This window comes from Pyrus communis, chromosome 11 (assembly GCF_041283825.1).
Source record: "Pyrus communis isolate YQ-2024b chromosome 11, ASM4128382v1, whole genome shotgun sequence".
Taxonomy (NCBI): Eukaryota; Viridiplantae; Streptophyta; class Magnoliopsida; order Rosales; family Rosaceae; genus Pyrus; species Pyrus communis.
In genome coordinates this window covers 32,338,414-32,354,955 of record NC_142575.1, presented here as the reverse complement: position 1 = coordinate 32,354,955, position 16,542 = coordinate 32,338,414, and the positions used below count along the sequence as shown (strand labels likewise).

General features: G+C 38.7%; 2 protein-coding genes and 1 pseudogene across 4 annotated transcripts; 2 read left to right on the top strand and 1 right to left on the bottom strand.

The window, feature by feature from the left end:
* The first annotated feature begins 2,639 nt into the window (after positions 1–2,639).
* On the top strand, positions 2,640–8,273 carry LOC148693294 (uncharacterized; annotated as a pseudogene). The gene is made up of 13 exons (XR_015953674.1): positions 2,640–3,073; positions 3,660–4,059; positions 4,150–4,221; positions 4,333–4,395; positions 4,548–4,730; positions 4,897–5,164; positions 5,278–5,384; positions 5,539–5,906; positions 6,040–6,522; positions 6,681–6,983; positions 7,096–7,735; positions 7,855–7,893; positions 8,003–8,273. The product of XR_015953674.1 is annotated as an uncharacterized LOC148693294 (transcript).
* A 137-nt stretch (positions 8,274–8,410) lies between these two features.
* LOC137743641 (U1 small nuclear ribonucleoprotein A) lies at positions 8,411–10,712 on the bottom strand. Of its 2 annotated transcripts, none has more exons than XM_088680470.1 (4): positions 10,357–10,712; positions 9,572–9,663; positions 9,357–9,447; positions 8,411–8,945 (listed from the first exon to the last, which is right to left on the bottom strand). In XM_088680470.1, the coding sequence occupies exons 1-4, from the start codon at positions 10,633–10,635 to the stop codon at positions 8,658–8,660; spliced, it is 750 nt and encodes a 249-aa protein (XP_088536596.1). In that variant the 5' UTR covers positions 10,636–10,712; the 3' UTR covers positions 8,411–8,657. The 2 variants fall into 2 exon arrangements, with proteins under 2 accessions (XP_088536596.1, XP_068339672.2); XM_068483571.2 differs by having other exon boundaries at positions 9,357–9,442; positions 9,570–9,663; positions 10,357–10,710.
* A 4,778-nt stretch (positions 10,713–15,490) lies between these two features.
* On the top strand, positions 15,491–16,542 carry LOC137743642 (protein SENESCENCE-ASSOCIATED GENE 21, mitochondrial-like). Its single transcript, XM_068483573.2, has 2 exons — positions 15,491–15,743; positions 16,063–16,542. Exons 1-2 carry the CDS (start codon positions 15,670–15,672, stop codon positions 16,295–16,297), a joined length of 309 nt encoding a protein of 102 aa, XP_068339674.2. The 5' UTR covers positions 15,491–15,669; the 3' UTR covers positions 16,298–16,542.

Sequence of the window (16,542 nt, the reverse complement as noted above, 5' to 3'; positions counted from 1 at the left end):
AATATTAGGAAAATAATTGTTTCCTTCCACTGAAATTAAGCGTTCCTACTTTTCTGCCAATCACACTACGATATTTTTTGGGCCCAAAATGTTAGTTTGGGCCGAGTTCAGAATCATTCTCGGCTTGAAGGATTTTATTTTTAAAACAAAAAGTATTATGGATCGTCTAGTTCGTGGGCCGCTTAGTTGAGGTCGGCTAAGCTCTATCGCAAGGTGGATGGACGGGTAGTGGAATCCAGATGCAATAAGGAGTCTCGGCAGGATAAGGATGTTAACAGCCTGGAAATGAATATGGCCTGATAAGAGGAGGAATTCAATGTCCTGATAGGAGTAGGATTGGTTGAGATAAGGTTGGATCGGGATGAGGAATCCTAATTCGAGTATGGTTTTAATTCATAGTTGCCATTATAAATAGAGGAGGTTGTGCATTGTTTTATCTTTCTCCAATTCAACACACAATTGCCCTGCGCAAACCCTCCCAAATATCTTGAGATTTTTTTTTATTTTCTTTTTCCCGCCGACACATCTTCAGTTTGGATAAACAACACTGTGAAGGCAACCGGCAAACATCTTCAGTTTGGATAAACAACACTGTTGCCGTAGAATCAGCTAACCAAGGAGCATCTTCAATTTGAATAAACAGCACTGCGTCGAGGCCGACTGGTTACCTATCCAAGTCTCAGTCGAGAAGGGTTTCCGAATCCTTATTGGCAAAGGTCATCTTATTAGCCTTTTCGACGAAGTAAGGTGTTGCGAGTTACGACATTCGGCACATTGAACACCGAGTGATTTTATGATTGGATATTCGCAAGTGAGTTTCAAAGTTCGGCATTCTGACAGTCGAACCACATTTACCATCAAGACACACATCACCTTTAAGTACTTGTGTCCATATAGTCTGGTGTCGATTCAACGTGCTTATACTCTCACAAATATAATCATTGTGACCGAATCCAGCGCTGACGATTCGTGAATTTCGCAAAACTAGCAACCTTGTCTTCAGGCTCGAGAACCCAAAGACCAAGACGTGTTCCTTCCTCAGTCACAGTTGCAAGATAAAGAAATCAGCAACGCGCTTAACGCAACATCAACAAATTTTACTCCTCGGCCGAGCTCGGCCGACGAGTTGGCACCCCCCCCCCCCCGCTCATTCTACCGAAGGACGTAGTTAGCTTATTAGTTACTCGGCCTACGCGCCACATAGGCTTTGTAATTTTTAGGATCAACAGATACATACACATAAATTATTATTATTTTTTTCATTTTTTTTGTGTTTTTCAAGAGTAAAATATGTACACATCGAACTGTAATTTGCAAGAGAAATATAAAGAAGACAACTCGAGTCCATCACCAAATCATAAAAGTTAACAACATTCTCACCAAAGACAGAGATAAATAAATGATGAAGGTAAAATGTACATGACTAAAACACTAATCTCATCTTGCTCTATACATCCAGATGCTAATCGTATCTTGAAATTGAAATTCACTTGAACAACGTAGCGCATCCTAATCTGTTCCACATTGTAAACTATGTACTCATTGTACAGTAATGAACCCTGCATGGAGCACATAAACAAAATCAATTTACAATGAAGCTGCCTGCCTCGTTTAACACTTCCAAATCAAATTCACATCCATACAAGTTCTGGAAAACGATGTATTTCTACCTTCGGGCGGCTTGTATTCTCTTTCGGCTTTCCTAGAGGAACCACGACGCCATCATCTAGTAGCTGAGCTTCTGAAAAATCTGGTTCAGTTCCCCCAACTCCTTCAGTGCTGCAGTATTATGTTACATACCAAATCAAGTAATGCAATGCGCGTTTTAGTTTCGAAAAATGGAATAATGTAACAAGCTTTCGTCGAAGGTCAATTCTCTCACACATAATGCAGACAAACTTCTCGATCAAGAAATATACAAAGTTTATAAGGAAAGAAAGATAAAGTTTCAACGCAAAATATCAAAAGCGTAAGTGAATAGAAGAAGCTTTATCACTTAAACAGTTTAGTTATTACTTATCAGCCATAGATGAGAGGGTCCAATAAGGAAAAAGTGAAGCACATACATGTGCAGTGCAGTCCCTCAAAAGTGAAGCACATACATTTCGGTGGCCTTCATTTTCTCGGACCCAGTTGAGTCCCACCTCCCACCTCTTCACTTGACTTCCTTCCCCTCTTTCTATTAACCAGTGAAGCTTCTGCTGCTGAACCATCACTTGCGTCAGTGGGTTGCTTTTTCTCCTAGCCAAGAGCAGAATCGAGCCTCCAAACCTGCAGAATATCAAAACCAATAGCAGAGAATTCGTCAAAATCTTGGAGAGAGAGAGTAGAGAGAGTGTGGGGTGTTGTCAGACCAGGGTGGGTTTCGTTCCGGTGGTGGCGAGACCACGCTGGGCCAATTCGTTCCGGTGGTGGCTGGAGTTGGTCCGTCGGAGTCGTCCTCTTTCTCCGCAGTGTCCGCGGCAAGAGTTTTTGGCGGGCTCTTTGATTTGTGGGAAAATGCCCAATGTTAGGGGCAGGCCCACCTGTTTTGGGCCCAATTACTTGTGCGGTTTGGAAAAATAAATAAATAAATTATGCGCACGTGTTAGATTAAAACTACAAACTATAAAGAATAAAAGTTGATCAAGACGCGCGCGCTTCCCGCTTCCTCTTCCCTCCCAGTCGAACACTCCGCCGTCGCCACCGCCGCCATGGACTCGATTTTAAACGCGTCGTTAGAAGAAATCTGCTTGGAGGGCCGAAACGGTCTCGCCATATCAGCCCTCTGGTCCAGACTCGAGTCCTCTCTTTCCTCCTCCAATTTTTCTGATCACGGATTCAAACAAGCCTTATGGGCGGAGCTCCGGTCAGTCCCGACCCTCAAATTCCTGAACCAGAAGCAAAATCCCCGGTACTACAGCCCAACGGATTCTTCAATCCAGTCCTTCCAAGACGCCGAGAAACTCGACCTGAAGCTCGTCGCCGATCAGCCTCTAAGGAACAGCTTCCTGGGCCTCTACATTGCCCAACCCGCCGTTGAAAACATGTGTTCGTATCAGCGCCGAACCCTCGAAAGAGTTTCCACCGCTAGGTATCAACCTCTCCTTTCAAAATCCAGAATCTAACTTTCCAGTTTATTTTTAATTGTTTGTGTTTTGTATGTGTGAAATTGGTGATGCGGTTGTGTGTATATATGTGTGATTTCACGGTTTCGATTGATTTGAATATCGCCTAAGTACAATGTGAGGCAAGCAAGCTAAGTAATTAAGTTAAAACATTGAGTAATTAACATCAAAAAGTATATAATTCATCGTCATTGGTGTAGTTTTGAGTTGAATGTAACGTGCTTTGTTTGAACGGATTTCTCGTCCATCATCGGAAATTTCAGGCAAGCAAGTGGCGACCATTATAAAGTTAGAAGTTTGGTTTTTCCTAATAAATGTGTACTTATCCGATTTTACGTTGCTTAGCATAAGATGTTAGTGAATTGCAATGTGAGCCGAGAAAACTTGGTACTCAAGCAAGAGATGTTTTTGTTGGTGCATACAGTTTCCCTCTCTCTCTCTGTGAAAAGTGTCGAGAGATTGCTATTTTTTGGTGTGGCTGTGAGATAACGATTTTGTAGGTTAATTAGGTTGTCTTATGGTTTACTTTATTGTGAATTTGGGTACTTGTAGAACGGATGGAATTACACAAAGTCAACTTTCCAAGGAATTGGGCATTCAAGGCGAAAACTATTTCTACAAAGTGAGAAGGCTTGAATGTCAAGGGTTAATTGCGAAGCGACCTGCATTGGTGAGGAAAAAAAATCCTGGTGACGAAGGCCACTCGAGCAATAATTTGAGTGTGACTACCAATTTGATATACTTACATCGCTATGCAAATGATTTGGGCTCTCAACAAGAAGTTGAGATCACAAAGGTAGAACAGAATACAGAGAGTTTTGGGAATGCAGAAGAAATCCCTGCAAGTGGAGATGGATTTTCGGGAAATGGGGTTAAAAATAATGTGCTTGTAAATGACTATTTATCAGCAACGAAGGCAGTCTGCGATAAGCTCAAAGAATCCAATGGCAAGGTCAGGTTTCATAAAAGTTTTGGTAGATATGTCAAAGTAGTTCTTTTTACAGTTTATGTTGAATTTGTTTATGTTATTTTGTTGTCAAAGGTTCTTGTTTCGGATCTCAAGAAAGAGCTTGGTTACAGCAGAACACGTTCAGGAAATAGAGCGTGGAGGAAGGTGAAATTGGATTAACTATATACACTGTTATTAATCTCTGGATTAGCAATTTTATAAGTTAAACTGATGTTTTCTTTGAATTGTATTGTTCCCTGCATATTATTCTTCCAGATTTGTTGCAGATTGGAAGCTGCTCATATTGTGAAAAAGTTTGAGGCTCAAGTAAATGAGAAGGTTTCCCAATAATCTTTTTAACCAAACATCGGTTCTCTGGTGTACATGTTCTATATTGTGGTTCTTCATTCTTTTATTTGAACAGTCTCTTGGATTGGAAGCTGCTTGTGTTCGTTGGTAATGACTTGATATCGCTTTTGCAATTTGGACAGGTTGAGCAATACCTTGTTTTGCTAAAAAAGTTTTGTCCAAAGAGTCTCGAGCCAAAAAATCTTGGGCAGGTGAAAATCGTAAAGAAATATCAAACTGCTCATCTGCTTGCGGAACTTCCGATTGAGCATCAAATTCAAGAATTGATTAATGCTACAGGATCAGAGGGTATCATTATGTCTAATGTGAGTGCATTGTGTGTTACTCTTTGTTCGGGCAAATGTATTAGGAGTGCTTCGTTAGAGCCTGCTCTGTGTGGTATAATTCCTGCCATTTATTGTAAGTTTCATTTCAACTACTAATACATAAAATCAATTTTCCTTTAATGTTTTTCGGTTTTGCTATAAACAGATTTCCAAGAGGCTTGGAATTGGCAGGAAAGAGAGTGATAAGTGGATTGAAAGTATGTGCTCTAGGTTTGGGATGATTAAGAAGAAACAACGAAACAAAAAAGTCAATGAATATCGAGTTTGGGCACGAGGGAAATGCAATTTCAAATCAGCCAAGGCATTCCTTAATCAATCAGAAAATGACAACACAACAACAACAACGCCTTATGTTAGCGGTGTAGATACTCTTGATAGGACAGATCAAATTCAAAATCATTCAACTTTGACAGGTGATACAGCTAACCTGTAAATACGAAAAATAGAGATTACTGAGCTGACCCTTCCCAGTGGATCTCCTTGGTGTAATGAATCTAACCATATGCATCTCTGTCCTGGATTACAGAAACGGAAACACATGATGCCACATCAGATACACCACTTTCAGTCTTCAATCCACGTCTGACTTTGACAGTGGACAGTGCCAGGAAGGAAGAAAGCGTGCTCGAACAGGTACAGGTTCTTGTCCTCATCCCTTGCCTTGAAGAATTTTCTGGTCATCTTAATAATATTCGTTATCTTTATGTTTGTTACTCATTCAATATATGTACACAGTCGTCCAATTAATGCATGTTTACGATAATTGCTAACATCTTAATGGATCCAGGATAAAGGGGATGGACTTCAATTTCAAAAATGTAAACATGCTTCCCGGAAGAGGGAGAGATCTTCTAAAGCAAGCTCTGTAGAATTCACAGAAGTTGAGGGGGTAACTGGAAGTCTGGAAGAGCAGAAGCTTGCCAAATTACCTGTTACTGTCAAAACATTCACGGAAGGAAGAAATCTCTTGTTCACTTTTCCAGGCAAGCATGGCGCACATTTGCGTGAGTTCCAGAGTGATGGTCATCAAGAAACTGACCAGGAATCTGGAACGAAAGATACTGAGGGGTGTCATTCGATCTTGAGCACGCATGATTTTTCGAAGTTGAAGCCATCACGTCAATTCAGGTTTTCATGGACTGAAGAGGCTGATAGGTAAGAAAAGAAAATATGTAAATATCATAACCATAAGAACAATCCATTAGAGATAGGATCCTTTTTGTTCTTTCCATGTAAGAATTAGATTTCCCCTATTTGCATTTCACTGATATTGGTATCGTTCCTTTAGGCAATTGGTTATTCAATATGCAAGATGTTGCGCAACGCTTGGGGCGAAATATCATCATCAGATAAGTTGGGCTTCACTTCCTGACCTTCCAGCACCTCCTAGTACCTGCAAAAGAAGAATGACATATCTGAAGAACAGTAATGGAAAATTTAGAAAATCTCTGATGAAGCTCTGTAACATGTTCAGTGAAAGATATGCAAAGCTCTTGCTAAAAACCCAGAACAGGTCACTTAACATATCTGTTACAGACAACTTTCCCAAGGTTCAGTAGAGGAAGGTTATAACAAGAATTGTTCCAACATCAGCGACCGTAATCAAAGGACAGGTTTTCGGGAAAAACCATGGGATGATTTTGATGATAAAAATATTAGAAAAACCCTTGATGAGATACTTCACCACAGGATGACTAAATTGGATACCACCAAAAGAGATGGATCTACGTGTGAGGCAGGGTCAGAGCATATTACAAATTCTGAAGAACATGTAATTACCGAACCCCTACACCTCGAATTTTTACATACATTAACATCTTGTCAAATGTGTGTTGTTACGTATTTGTATGCTTTCTTCCTTTTCTTCTCCTAGTTTATGCCAGTATTTGGCTAATATAGCTTTCTGCTGAAATACCCTTTCACCTGCAGGACCTGCAGGGATCTGAATTGATTGCATCATCACTTCCGTGCGATGATATTCAGAATGATAGTAGAGGAATTTCTGCACAACGATGCGTTCAATACCTTCATCAGAATTTCTTTAAACTTTTGCATGAAGGAGTTGTTAGTGCACCGGTCTACAAATCTTTGGCTGTAGAGCTATTTAAACATGTCTTCTTGAGTACCATAACAGCACAAGGAGAGAAAAATCTGCCTGCAGAAATCCAACAGCATTACTCAGAGTGTGATCTTTTAGCAGCTCTCGACTACCTAAGAGATAACAAAATTGTGGTATGTCTTACTTTCTGTTGATTTTTGGATTGAACATTTAATTGCATTCTGCTGTGCATATAATTCGTAAGTTTTATATATATTTCCTTCCTGATGAACTTTTATTTGGCAGGTTGGGGGTACTGACAGTCAACCTCTATCCCTCTCACCTCGGTTTTTCTCTTAACATTTTTAGGTCTCCGTTTCCTACTGATTCTGGAAAGAGAGCTGCCAAATTTGCTCGTTGGCTCCACGAAAGAGAGAAAGATCTTACAGAAGGGGGGATTCATCTGTCTACAGATTTAAAATGTGGGGACTTTTTTCATTTGTTTGCTCTAGTTTCTTCAGGCCAACTGTCGATTTCACCACACATTCCAGATGGAGTGGGAGAGGCTGAAGATTTGAGAAGCTCAAAAATCAAAACTAGAAGCGATGAATCTTTGAACGCTAAAAGACTAAAATACTCGAGCGACAATCTTTCCCGCCGAGAAAAAGGTTTCCCAGGAATCATGGTGTCTGTATATCGGACATCTGCTACATTGAAGTCTGTAAATCTGTTGAAAGATGACGGTGCTTCTAGTGGCGAAAAACACATCGGTGGAAATAATCAGGTAGAACAAACTGATAGTTTGCCTGAAAGTTTTATGGAAGACAAAATATGTGTGCCAACACTGCCGTGGATGAATGGTGAACAGAAAATTAACAAGATTTTCGACAAGGGACTCAGACGGCGCCTTCTTGGGATTGTGATGCAAAATCCAGGGATGTTAGAGGTACTTTCACTACCTGGAACCATAAAATCCTGTTTATAGCTAGAAAAACAATGTTTCCCTACTTCATGTCCCTGTTGCCTCTGATTCTCGCTTATTTCTCGTTGTTTCTTACGTTGTAGGATGAAATTATCCGGAAGATGGATGTACTGAATCCGCAGGTATGCCAACCCACAGTCCCTTGCATGACAAGTTTATCTACCGATGCCTTATGCCCACTCTTCCTTTCAGTTCACCAATGCTAATGTTAAACTTTCAAATTTCTTACAGAGTTGTCGAAAATTGTTGGAGTTGCTGGTTCTGGACAAGCATCTTCATGTGCGGAAGTTGCATCAAACTGTTTACAGCGGTCCCCCGCCAATTCTAAGGACCCTCATCGGAAGCAGCTCCGCCCTGCCAAAAGAGGTGGTTCGTGAGCATTTCTTTGCAAATTCCATGAGTGCGTGTATGCTGTAGGGATGTGTTAGCTTCGTCCGGCATGTAATTAGAAGTATAGCAGAGCTGTACAGAATACTTGTTTCTTGCAGTAGGATATTGATCATGAGAATTTTTAGCCGTTATATCAAAAATATACACCAGAGCATACTAGATCGACAAGTTATGTATATAGTAGGTTGTTGAAAATTACTCTTGGAATGAGAAAGTGTACACGTAAAACCACAGCGACGGCCAACCACGAAAATCAAGATAGGTTCTGATTGCAAAACCAAACCAAAAGGAAAAAAACAACATAATCCACGATGAATCTTCAATTGTTCGCAGGGCCACACGAAAATGAAACATTGACTCCGCAATTTTTTCCTCTTCTAATATATCCCGACAGCAATAATACATTGAAGCATCGTATCTCAACAGATTAACAACATTCTAGTTAAGGATCCGTGGCTGCAGCTTACAGGAATAGCAAAGACCTAAATCTTGTTGTCTACTTTTTGGCATAGGTAATCAACATCGAACTCTGCGGTGTCAACTTAAAAGATTGGAGTTCCTGCATTGCTACCGTTGATTGCATCTCATCTCCATACTCCACAAAAGCAATACCTGGTTTCGCTTCCACCATTCTAACCTCCTTGAAACCGGCATACTGGCAGAAGAGCATTTGCAGCATCATGGGAGTTGTCTCCTGCGGAAGATTCTGGACAAAAAGTATGTTGTTTGGTGGAGCAGGAGCCTCGGGTAACTTCACACCACCGGGATACGGTATTTGAGAAAGCTGCACGAGGTTGGGAGAGAGAAGAGAGTTTCAATGAACCAATACAAACTTGGTATAGATAAACCATGAAGGGTACTACATGAATGATAAAATTTCCAATCACTGTAATAAACCAAAATTACTTTATCCACGTGTTTGCATAACAGTTTCCAGACCTTAATACTGTTATACACCTATCCAATTTATGTTCCAAGAAATTTTTCAATTTCCCAACTTTTATAAACCACGTGCAGTTTTTCCACTAAATAGACTTCCGAATCGGTTAAGAGTTGTTTCAGTTCAAGTACGACCAATCACGGCAAATAATAAATATGATCAAAGATATCCAAATAAAAACATAAATAGAGAAGGTATAAACAAAGCTGAGATTGGGAGTAAGTTATCCCTCAATGATACAGAAAACTTGCTTACCGGAGGTGCTGAACCATAGGTACCAGCATAAGCCGGAATGGACATTCCGGCTTGGCTTGCATCATGTTGCTCTTTTCGTTTTTTCCCTGCCACAGAATGAACAGAAAACAATCATTAAAAACAAATGTATCAATCATACATCAATACAGCATTTTTGTTCCCAAACAATATATCTTACTGTCATACGGTTTATATAAATGAGAGAGACTTTACCTTTTTCCTCATGCCTCTTCCGTCTCTCGCGTGGAACAAAAGTACCATCAGCCTTTGCTATAACATCCGATTTTGTCTTGGCATATTGTATTCTCTGCATTAATCACAAAGCAGTAAAATGTTACTCAAAAACAAAACAAAACAAAACAAATCATACAAAACGGAAAATCTTCTGGTAATCCCAATTCATTATATCTCTCAAACAAGAATAGAGAATAGTGTCGTGAAACATAATTCATCCATTCAACAAAATGAAATGACATGCCAATGTGCTTTTTCACCAACAACAACCAAGCCTTATCCCACTAAGTAGGGTCGGCTGTATGAATCCTATAACGCCATTGCACTCCGTTTTGCATCAAGTCTTCCTTTAGCTCGAATATATGAATGCGTTTATTCACCATTCAACAATAAAAAACAGAATTCTAGACAATGCAAAATACAGCATAACAATCATATGAATGGCAACGAAAAACCGGCCCTAACCTAAACCTTCCCAATCTCCCCTCCCCCAGCCGCAGCCCTATCATATAGCCGTTCTAATTTACGCGTTCGGGCATCATCAAGACTGACTAACAACCAGAGCTGGATGATGCCCAATTTCCAAATTTGAATTTACCACCACCTAAAATCCATTTTCCCATTTCAATTCACTTGCTTATATATACCCTTTTGTGCACTATGTTAACAATACAAACGGCATTTCAAAGAAAAGAACAAAATCAAAGAAATATTAAATTGCCAAATTTAAATAAATTGAGAAAATTAGGTTAGAACTGCATAATACCATAGGCTTGTCGTAAAAGGGGAAGCCCTGCATTTGGTGAAGGGCTTTGGTGGCGGAGGAGACGTCCTCGAAGACGAGCCAGGCTTGACCTTTGTGCTTGAGCGTCTTGAAAGCCAAGACCTCCACAATCTTCCCGAACTGCGAGAACACAGCCAGAAGCGACTTTTTCAGTTCGTCCAGCTTTATTTTCTCGTTCAGGTTGTTGATATAGATCGTCTGGTTCGCCTCGACTTCGCCGCCGCCACCACCGCCGCCGCCTCCGCTGTTGTTCTCTGCCATGTCTGTTTTCTCAGTGCTCAGTTTCGGATTTTGTTTTGAAGCTGCGGTGGAGACGAAGCGGTTTATGCTGACCGACGAGCTCGACGGCAAGGCGGGCACCCATTGCACTTGGGCCCTAATTTAACTTTGGGTAGATTAATGGGCCTTCACTTTTTGCTACTAGCTAAATTTGAGGCCCAATGGTTGAGATGCTTTAGGCCCAATTTGGTGTGCAAGGATAACGTTGTATTGATTGGTTCAGTGTACACCCAAGTTTTGTCTCTAGACACTCTTGTTTCTCTAGAAATTCAATTTACTCTCACACTTTTCTTTGGACACCCAAAATAATTTACTAAACTTTCAAGAATACCTTTCTTTTACGTTTTATGAATTTATTTTTCTTTAGGCACCGATTTTTCATTTTCTTTGGACACCTATTCTCCTTGTATTAATTATGAAGGCTTTCTCTTCAACTTCATAATTTTCGCTTGATGGCATAATTCTATGTCTACATGTGACTGCATGGTTCTTTTATTTCGTGAAGCAAAATTTGCATTATAACCAAACGCAATATGAGGAATACTCGCAAAGTTTAGATAAGAATGGTAAAGTGAAATTCAGTCGCTTATTAACCCATGCCGCTTTTTCAAAACCATGTGGATGTCCAAAGAAAATAATGTAATTCCTTCAAATATTATTAAGCCATTTGTGGCAATTATGAGTTTAAAAGTCTTTTCTTTTAAATAAAAGTGATGGGTGTTCAGAGACGAAACTTGGGTTTATAAAAAACTACTCACTCAGATTGAATACCTTGTTAAATTCAATGTATATTTAACGAGAAATAGATGCTAATTACTAATTTGAAGGCAGAAGACGGATTAGTTGTAAACAAAACTTATTCCTATTATAACATATTTACTTACATAGAATGAGAAAGGGCATGAATTGAGAAAGGAAAAACAGAATGAGAACGACTACTCTGGTCCCTCAAATTAATCATGGATTTTCAAATATTGGGTTAAGGATTTTAAGGTGTTACCAACAATTTTTTTTTTTCGACTTAATATGTGCTAGTAAACATAGAGGAGTTTAGTAATTCGAATAATTATCATTAGTAAACTTTCCCTTCCCACCAAAATGAAAGGATTAAGATAGATAAGTTTTTTCATTAGTAATCATATTCTTCCTTCAATTTAGATAAGAAAAAAAAAATTGACATAATTTCTTACTTCAACACATTAGTGAATTTTCCAAATCTATTAGAATCTTAGCCACCAAAGGCGTAAGAAGCACAAATTTTAAAGTCAGTTTGGTGACTAGCTAGGACTAGATAAACTTCGAATTAGGTCTAAGCCAATATTATGTAGTTTCATTCATCTAGATGACACTTGTAAGACACAAAATGTTGAATTGTTGTCCAATTTAACAATTCCAATTCAAGCATTCATTGACTTTGAACTCTTCGTGTGATTCATATGTTAGTTCAATTTATTTGAATTAGAACTCGATCCAACCAATAAAACTTTGAAAATGACACAACATAGAATGCATGCCAATAACAGAGATGATATAACCTCTTTCCTTGTCTTTGGCATACATGTGAGCACATAACTCAGATACACCGTCAATGTAACTTTTTGTGACAATAGAACAACACTACATGAACACATACTTGTACATAATAACACGAGACAACGTGATAACATTTCACCAGTGCTATGTAAAACAAGGGAGAAAGAGGTGATTGTTGTGGGGGTTCCTTGACCTCTCCCACTTGGGGCACTTGGCTGCACTCATAATTTAACCCCGACCCTTGTGTTCGTTGTAGAGTCGCATTCCATCCACTTGGTAGGAAATGGCTGCTATAAAATAACAGAAGAAGAGATGATATACAAGTGAAAATTGTTTGTTTATCCATATTCTTATATTTTATATAGAAATATTAAATCGCGTGCCACATTGTTGAATTGATGGACGTGGGCCGTGGCTTTTTGAATTGTTCTTGCGGTATCTAGAAAAAGCAAATAGTCAAATAATCCCACCAATAGTATGGTACCTTCTTTTGTATTTTGACGAATACCATATACTTCTTAGGGTTTTCTAGAAACACAGACTGGACGTCACCAATGAACCCCAATGATTCAGTGCGGTAGAGGACGTAGGAGAGAGCCGTGAAAACAATCTCTCCATTGCTAGTTGTATGTGTAGAGCAATGTCTAATTAGTGATTCAACGATGAATATGACCTCTTACTCAAAATTTTTCCGTTACAATGTTTTTATACACCTCCTTGACTAAACAATATTAGTTTAATTGATTTTTTGTAAAGGTAATTTTTATTGAGTGATTTATAATATAAAAGGTTATGATCATAAATACGAAATTTTATGAACTTGCTACGAATAATTTTGAGTAGGAACTCTTACTCATTTTTTGAGTATTATTCATATATGTATATCTTTTTTTTTATATCAAACATGCATGAATTACAACTCTCATAAATAAAAATTATGCCGATATTACAAGTTAATTACATTGTGCGATACATATAACCAGATCTTTGTACTAGTTGATTCTGCTTCGTTACGTCTTTTAAATTTTGACCTTTTTTACATAATAAAATTCGTACTCTTGATTTAAAATTCCGTCCTATAAAAATTCTTCTCCATTTATGCGTCTCCTACAAGACGTATGACTAGTGGAGGAGTAGGACCACACAGGAGTGACATGACACAAAACATAATAACAAGAAAATGCCTAAAGGATGCATGCATGCATGCATGCTGCTGCTGGTGGCGGCAGCTGCATCGATCTAATTCTTCAGCAGGGCAAGTTGCAATTAACTGCCGGCTGAATCCGGATGCGACGCCGCGGTTTCGAAAGAAAGCAGCCTGCTGTTCTCTTCTGTCATGGTATTCCGATTATATACAACACAAAGATATCTCACCCACTTGGCTAGTTAGTTGGGTATCTGTCTTCATGTCACTTTATATATTCGTGACATTATTAAAAATTCAAATTATATTATTTTGGGCGATGTGGCTTTGGAGTATCTCACAATTAACAATAAACAAGGAATTGTTGTAATCATTCAACTAATTAAAAGAAAATCATGATTATTATTCTTGTTAACATCTACGTTGACACTACTTACACCTATAATTGTGTGAATAATTCATTTAACTCATATTTTTTGGATCTTTACATAGAAATACTGATTTTGATTGTCAAGCTTTTTAGACTCGGTCGAAAAATGGAATTTAATTCTAATTTTAAATATGAGTTCAAATGATGGCTCGAAATTTCAAATTTTATTATTAAACTTATGAGTTTTAATGTATTAAACTAATGAGCTTGATCCCTAACTATTTATAGTAGCAATGCTATAGAAATTAAATTCTAGATGCCTTAATCATTTATATACGAATCAAACTTGCTTAAACACTAAATGTAAAATGATATTACAAATTTACTATAAATCGACAACTGATTTCTATTTAAGACTGACAATTAGTCAAGCACTTATTATAATATATGTAAATTGTAAAATTGTGTGATAGTATAACAATTCTGCTATAAAATTTCTTCATTAAACACCGACAAACCTTTTTATTTGGATTCAGATCCATTTTGAACTTATGCATCCGGAGCTCATCCACCAAGAAACCTGAACCACTCTTCAATTCTTGTCATCAGTTAGCTCATCTTCCTGACTCACTTCATAAAAACTCAAAAACTTGAACAACTTGAATATCTTTATCACTTTTTTTTTGTCAATCTCTCTCTCTCTCTCTCTCTTAAAAGGTAGAAATGTCTTAGTCGTCGCGCCTTGAACACAAAAGTCTCAAGTGAATCTCATTCCCTTTCAATCTCAATCTTAAAAGAAAAGCTCAACTAAATTATGTTCATTTGCTATTTGTGGAGGTTGTGTAATTGGACTGATTTCTTATTTGCACAGCTGTTAAAGGAAAATGAAAAAAGAAAACGATAGGTAACCACGAAGACAACAAATTGGACAAAAGTTGGAACTTTCTTCATCACCACATCACCGCTCACTAGTAGTCTAGTGGTCATGACTCCTAATAATACAGACCCTTGACTTGGACCTTTCCATACTTCACGTGGCCAATTTGCCTTAAAACCTTCCAGAACTCAGCCACGAAACTCCGCCACGACTTCTTCTTTCGTTCTCCTACCACGTGTATGCCTCATAATTTATTTTCATCTGTACCACGTAGTATTATTATTTTACACTCACAACATAATTATGTTTTTTGTCTTTTATGTGTATTAATAAAAAAAAATGTGTTATAGTTGAAAGGAACAAATACATCAAAGAATACACGAAAATAATTTATATGATACAGATACAGATACATAATAATCATGAGATTTCAAACTAAAATGTAATTTTATATGAACAAAAACTTACACATAACCTTATAACTATTGCACCAACCAGTAATCATGCATCAAAGTCCTTCCATCCGACGACCATTATCTCAAACGTTCTAGACACCGCACTCGTGCCAAAGAAATTTTGTAATATGCCCGAAACATGGTGTAGTACGCCACGTTAGACAATAAAACAGACGCTTGAAAAGAAAAACTTCCCTCCAATACGCCGACCTTTCCTCACCTCTTGACGTTGACTCAGGTAAAAGAAAAGTCGTCCACTCATACCCCACTCTCTCTCAACCGTCCGATCACAAGTTGTCAAAAGCAAACGGAAACGGCTCTTGGCTTTAATCCCACGTGGCAACAAACTACAGGTCAGTCGATCTCCCCCGCTCCGTTTAAACAGCGTTTTCTTTTGTTTGGAATCCACGCGTCTCTCGTTTTCTTCCGCTATATAAGCGCCTTCTCCCCCAATCTCTAAAACCATCTTCGCAATTCCACAGAGTTTTTAGAGAGAGAAAGAAAGAGCCGCAGCAAAAGAGCTTCTTGTTTCTTCTCGCTGCTGTAGAAGGTGAAGGTTTTCTCTGCTACTAAGCTTTCTGCAGCGGTGTTTGGATTCCGATCTCTTTTAAAAGTTTCAGTCACCGAAGAAAAAACAATGGCTCGTTCTTTCTCCAACGCTAAGTTTCTCTCTGCTCTCGTCGTCGACGGTTTCTCGTGTTCTATCACCAGGTACTAACCAATTCTAACAATCAAATCCAAGTTTTGTTGTTCTCGATCTCGGTTTCTCTCCCCGTAAGAGAGAGATATCATATTTATGTAACGGTATCTTAAATTAATCATGTGTTCCGGCGGCGAAGATCTTTTTTTTAGTTCTCTGTATTTAATTAGTAATTAATCGGCTGTTAATTTCGGTTTTCTTCTTAAAGCGGAACACTTTCGGTGCATGTTAGTCACGTGAACCGAAAGTGAATAGTTTATAATCGTGATTAATGCTTTAAAATTAATATTAATTAAATGCTAATGATGTATTTTTTTCATGGAAATGCAGACGTGGATATGCGGCGGGTTCGCAAGGAGTTGCGTCGAGCGTGGTGAGAGGAGGAGGTGCTGCTACTCCCAGAAGCGTAAACGTGGCGAAGAAGAATTCCGGTGAGGAAAAGGTGGGCTCCACCTCCAAGGTCTCGTGGGTCCCCGATCCAAAAACCGGGGTTTACGGACCCGAGAACGGCGCCGAGAAGATCGACGCTGCCGAGCTGCGCGCGGCGCTCTTGAAGAAGCATTAATAAAATTAAAGATGAAAACAAAAAGAAAAACAAAAATTCTTGTAGTTTATTGTTGAAACGTACGAGGAAGTTTGTACGAGGAATGGGCTGTCGGCGTGTTTGTGTTTGAATTCTTCGGAGTTCAGACTTGGCCGGAAAATATGTATGATTTGTGGTAATAGCTGGTTCCTCCGTCCTCTGATCTGATTAGGGACTTAAGCATGTATTAGTTAACTTTGGCAATAAAAGGATTATTAATTCTCTAA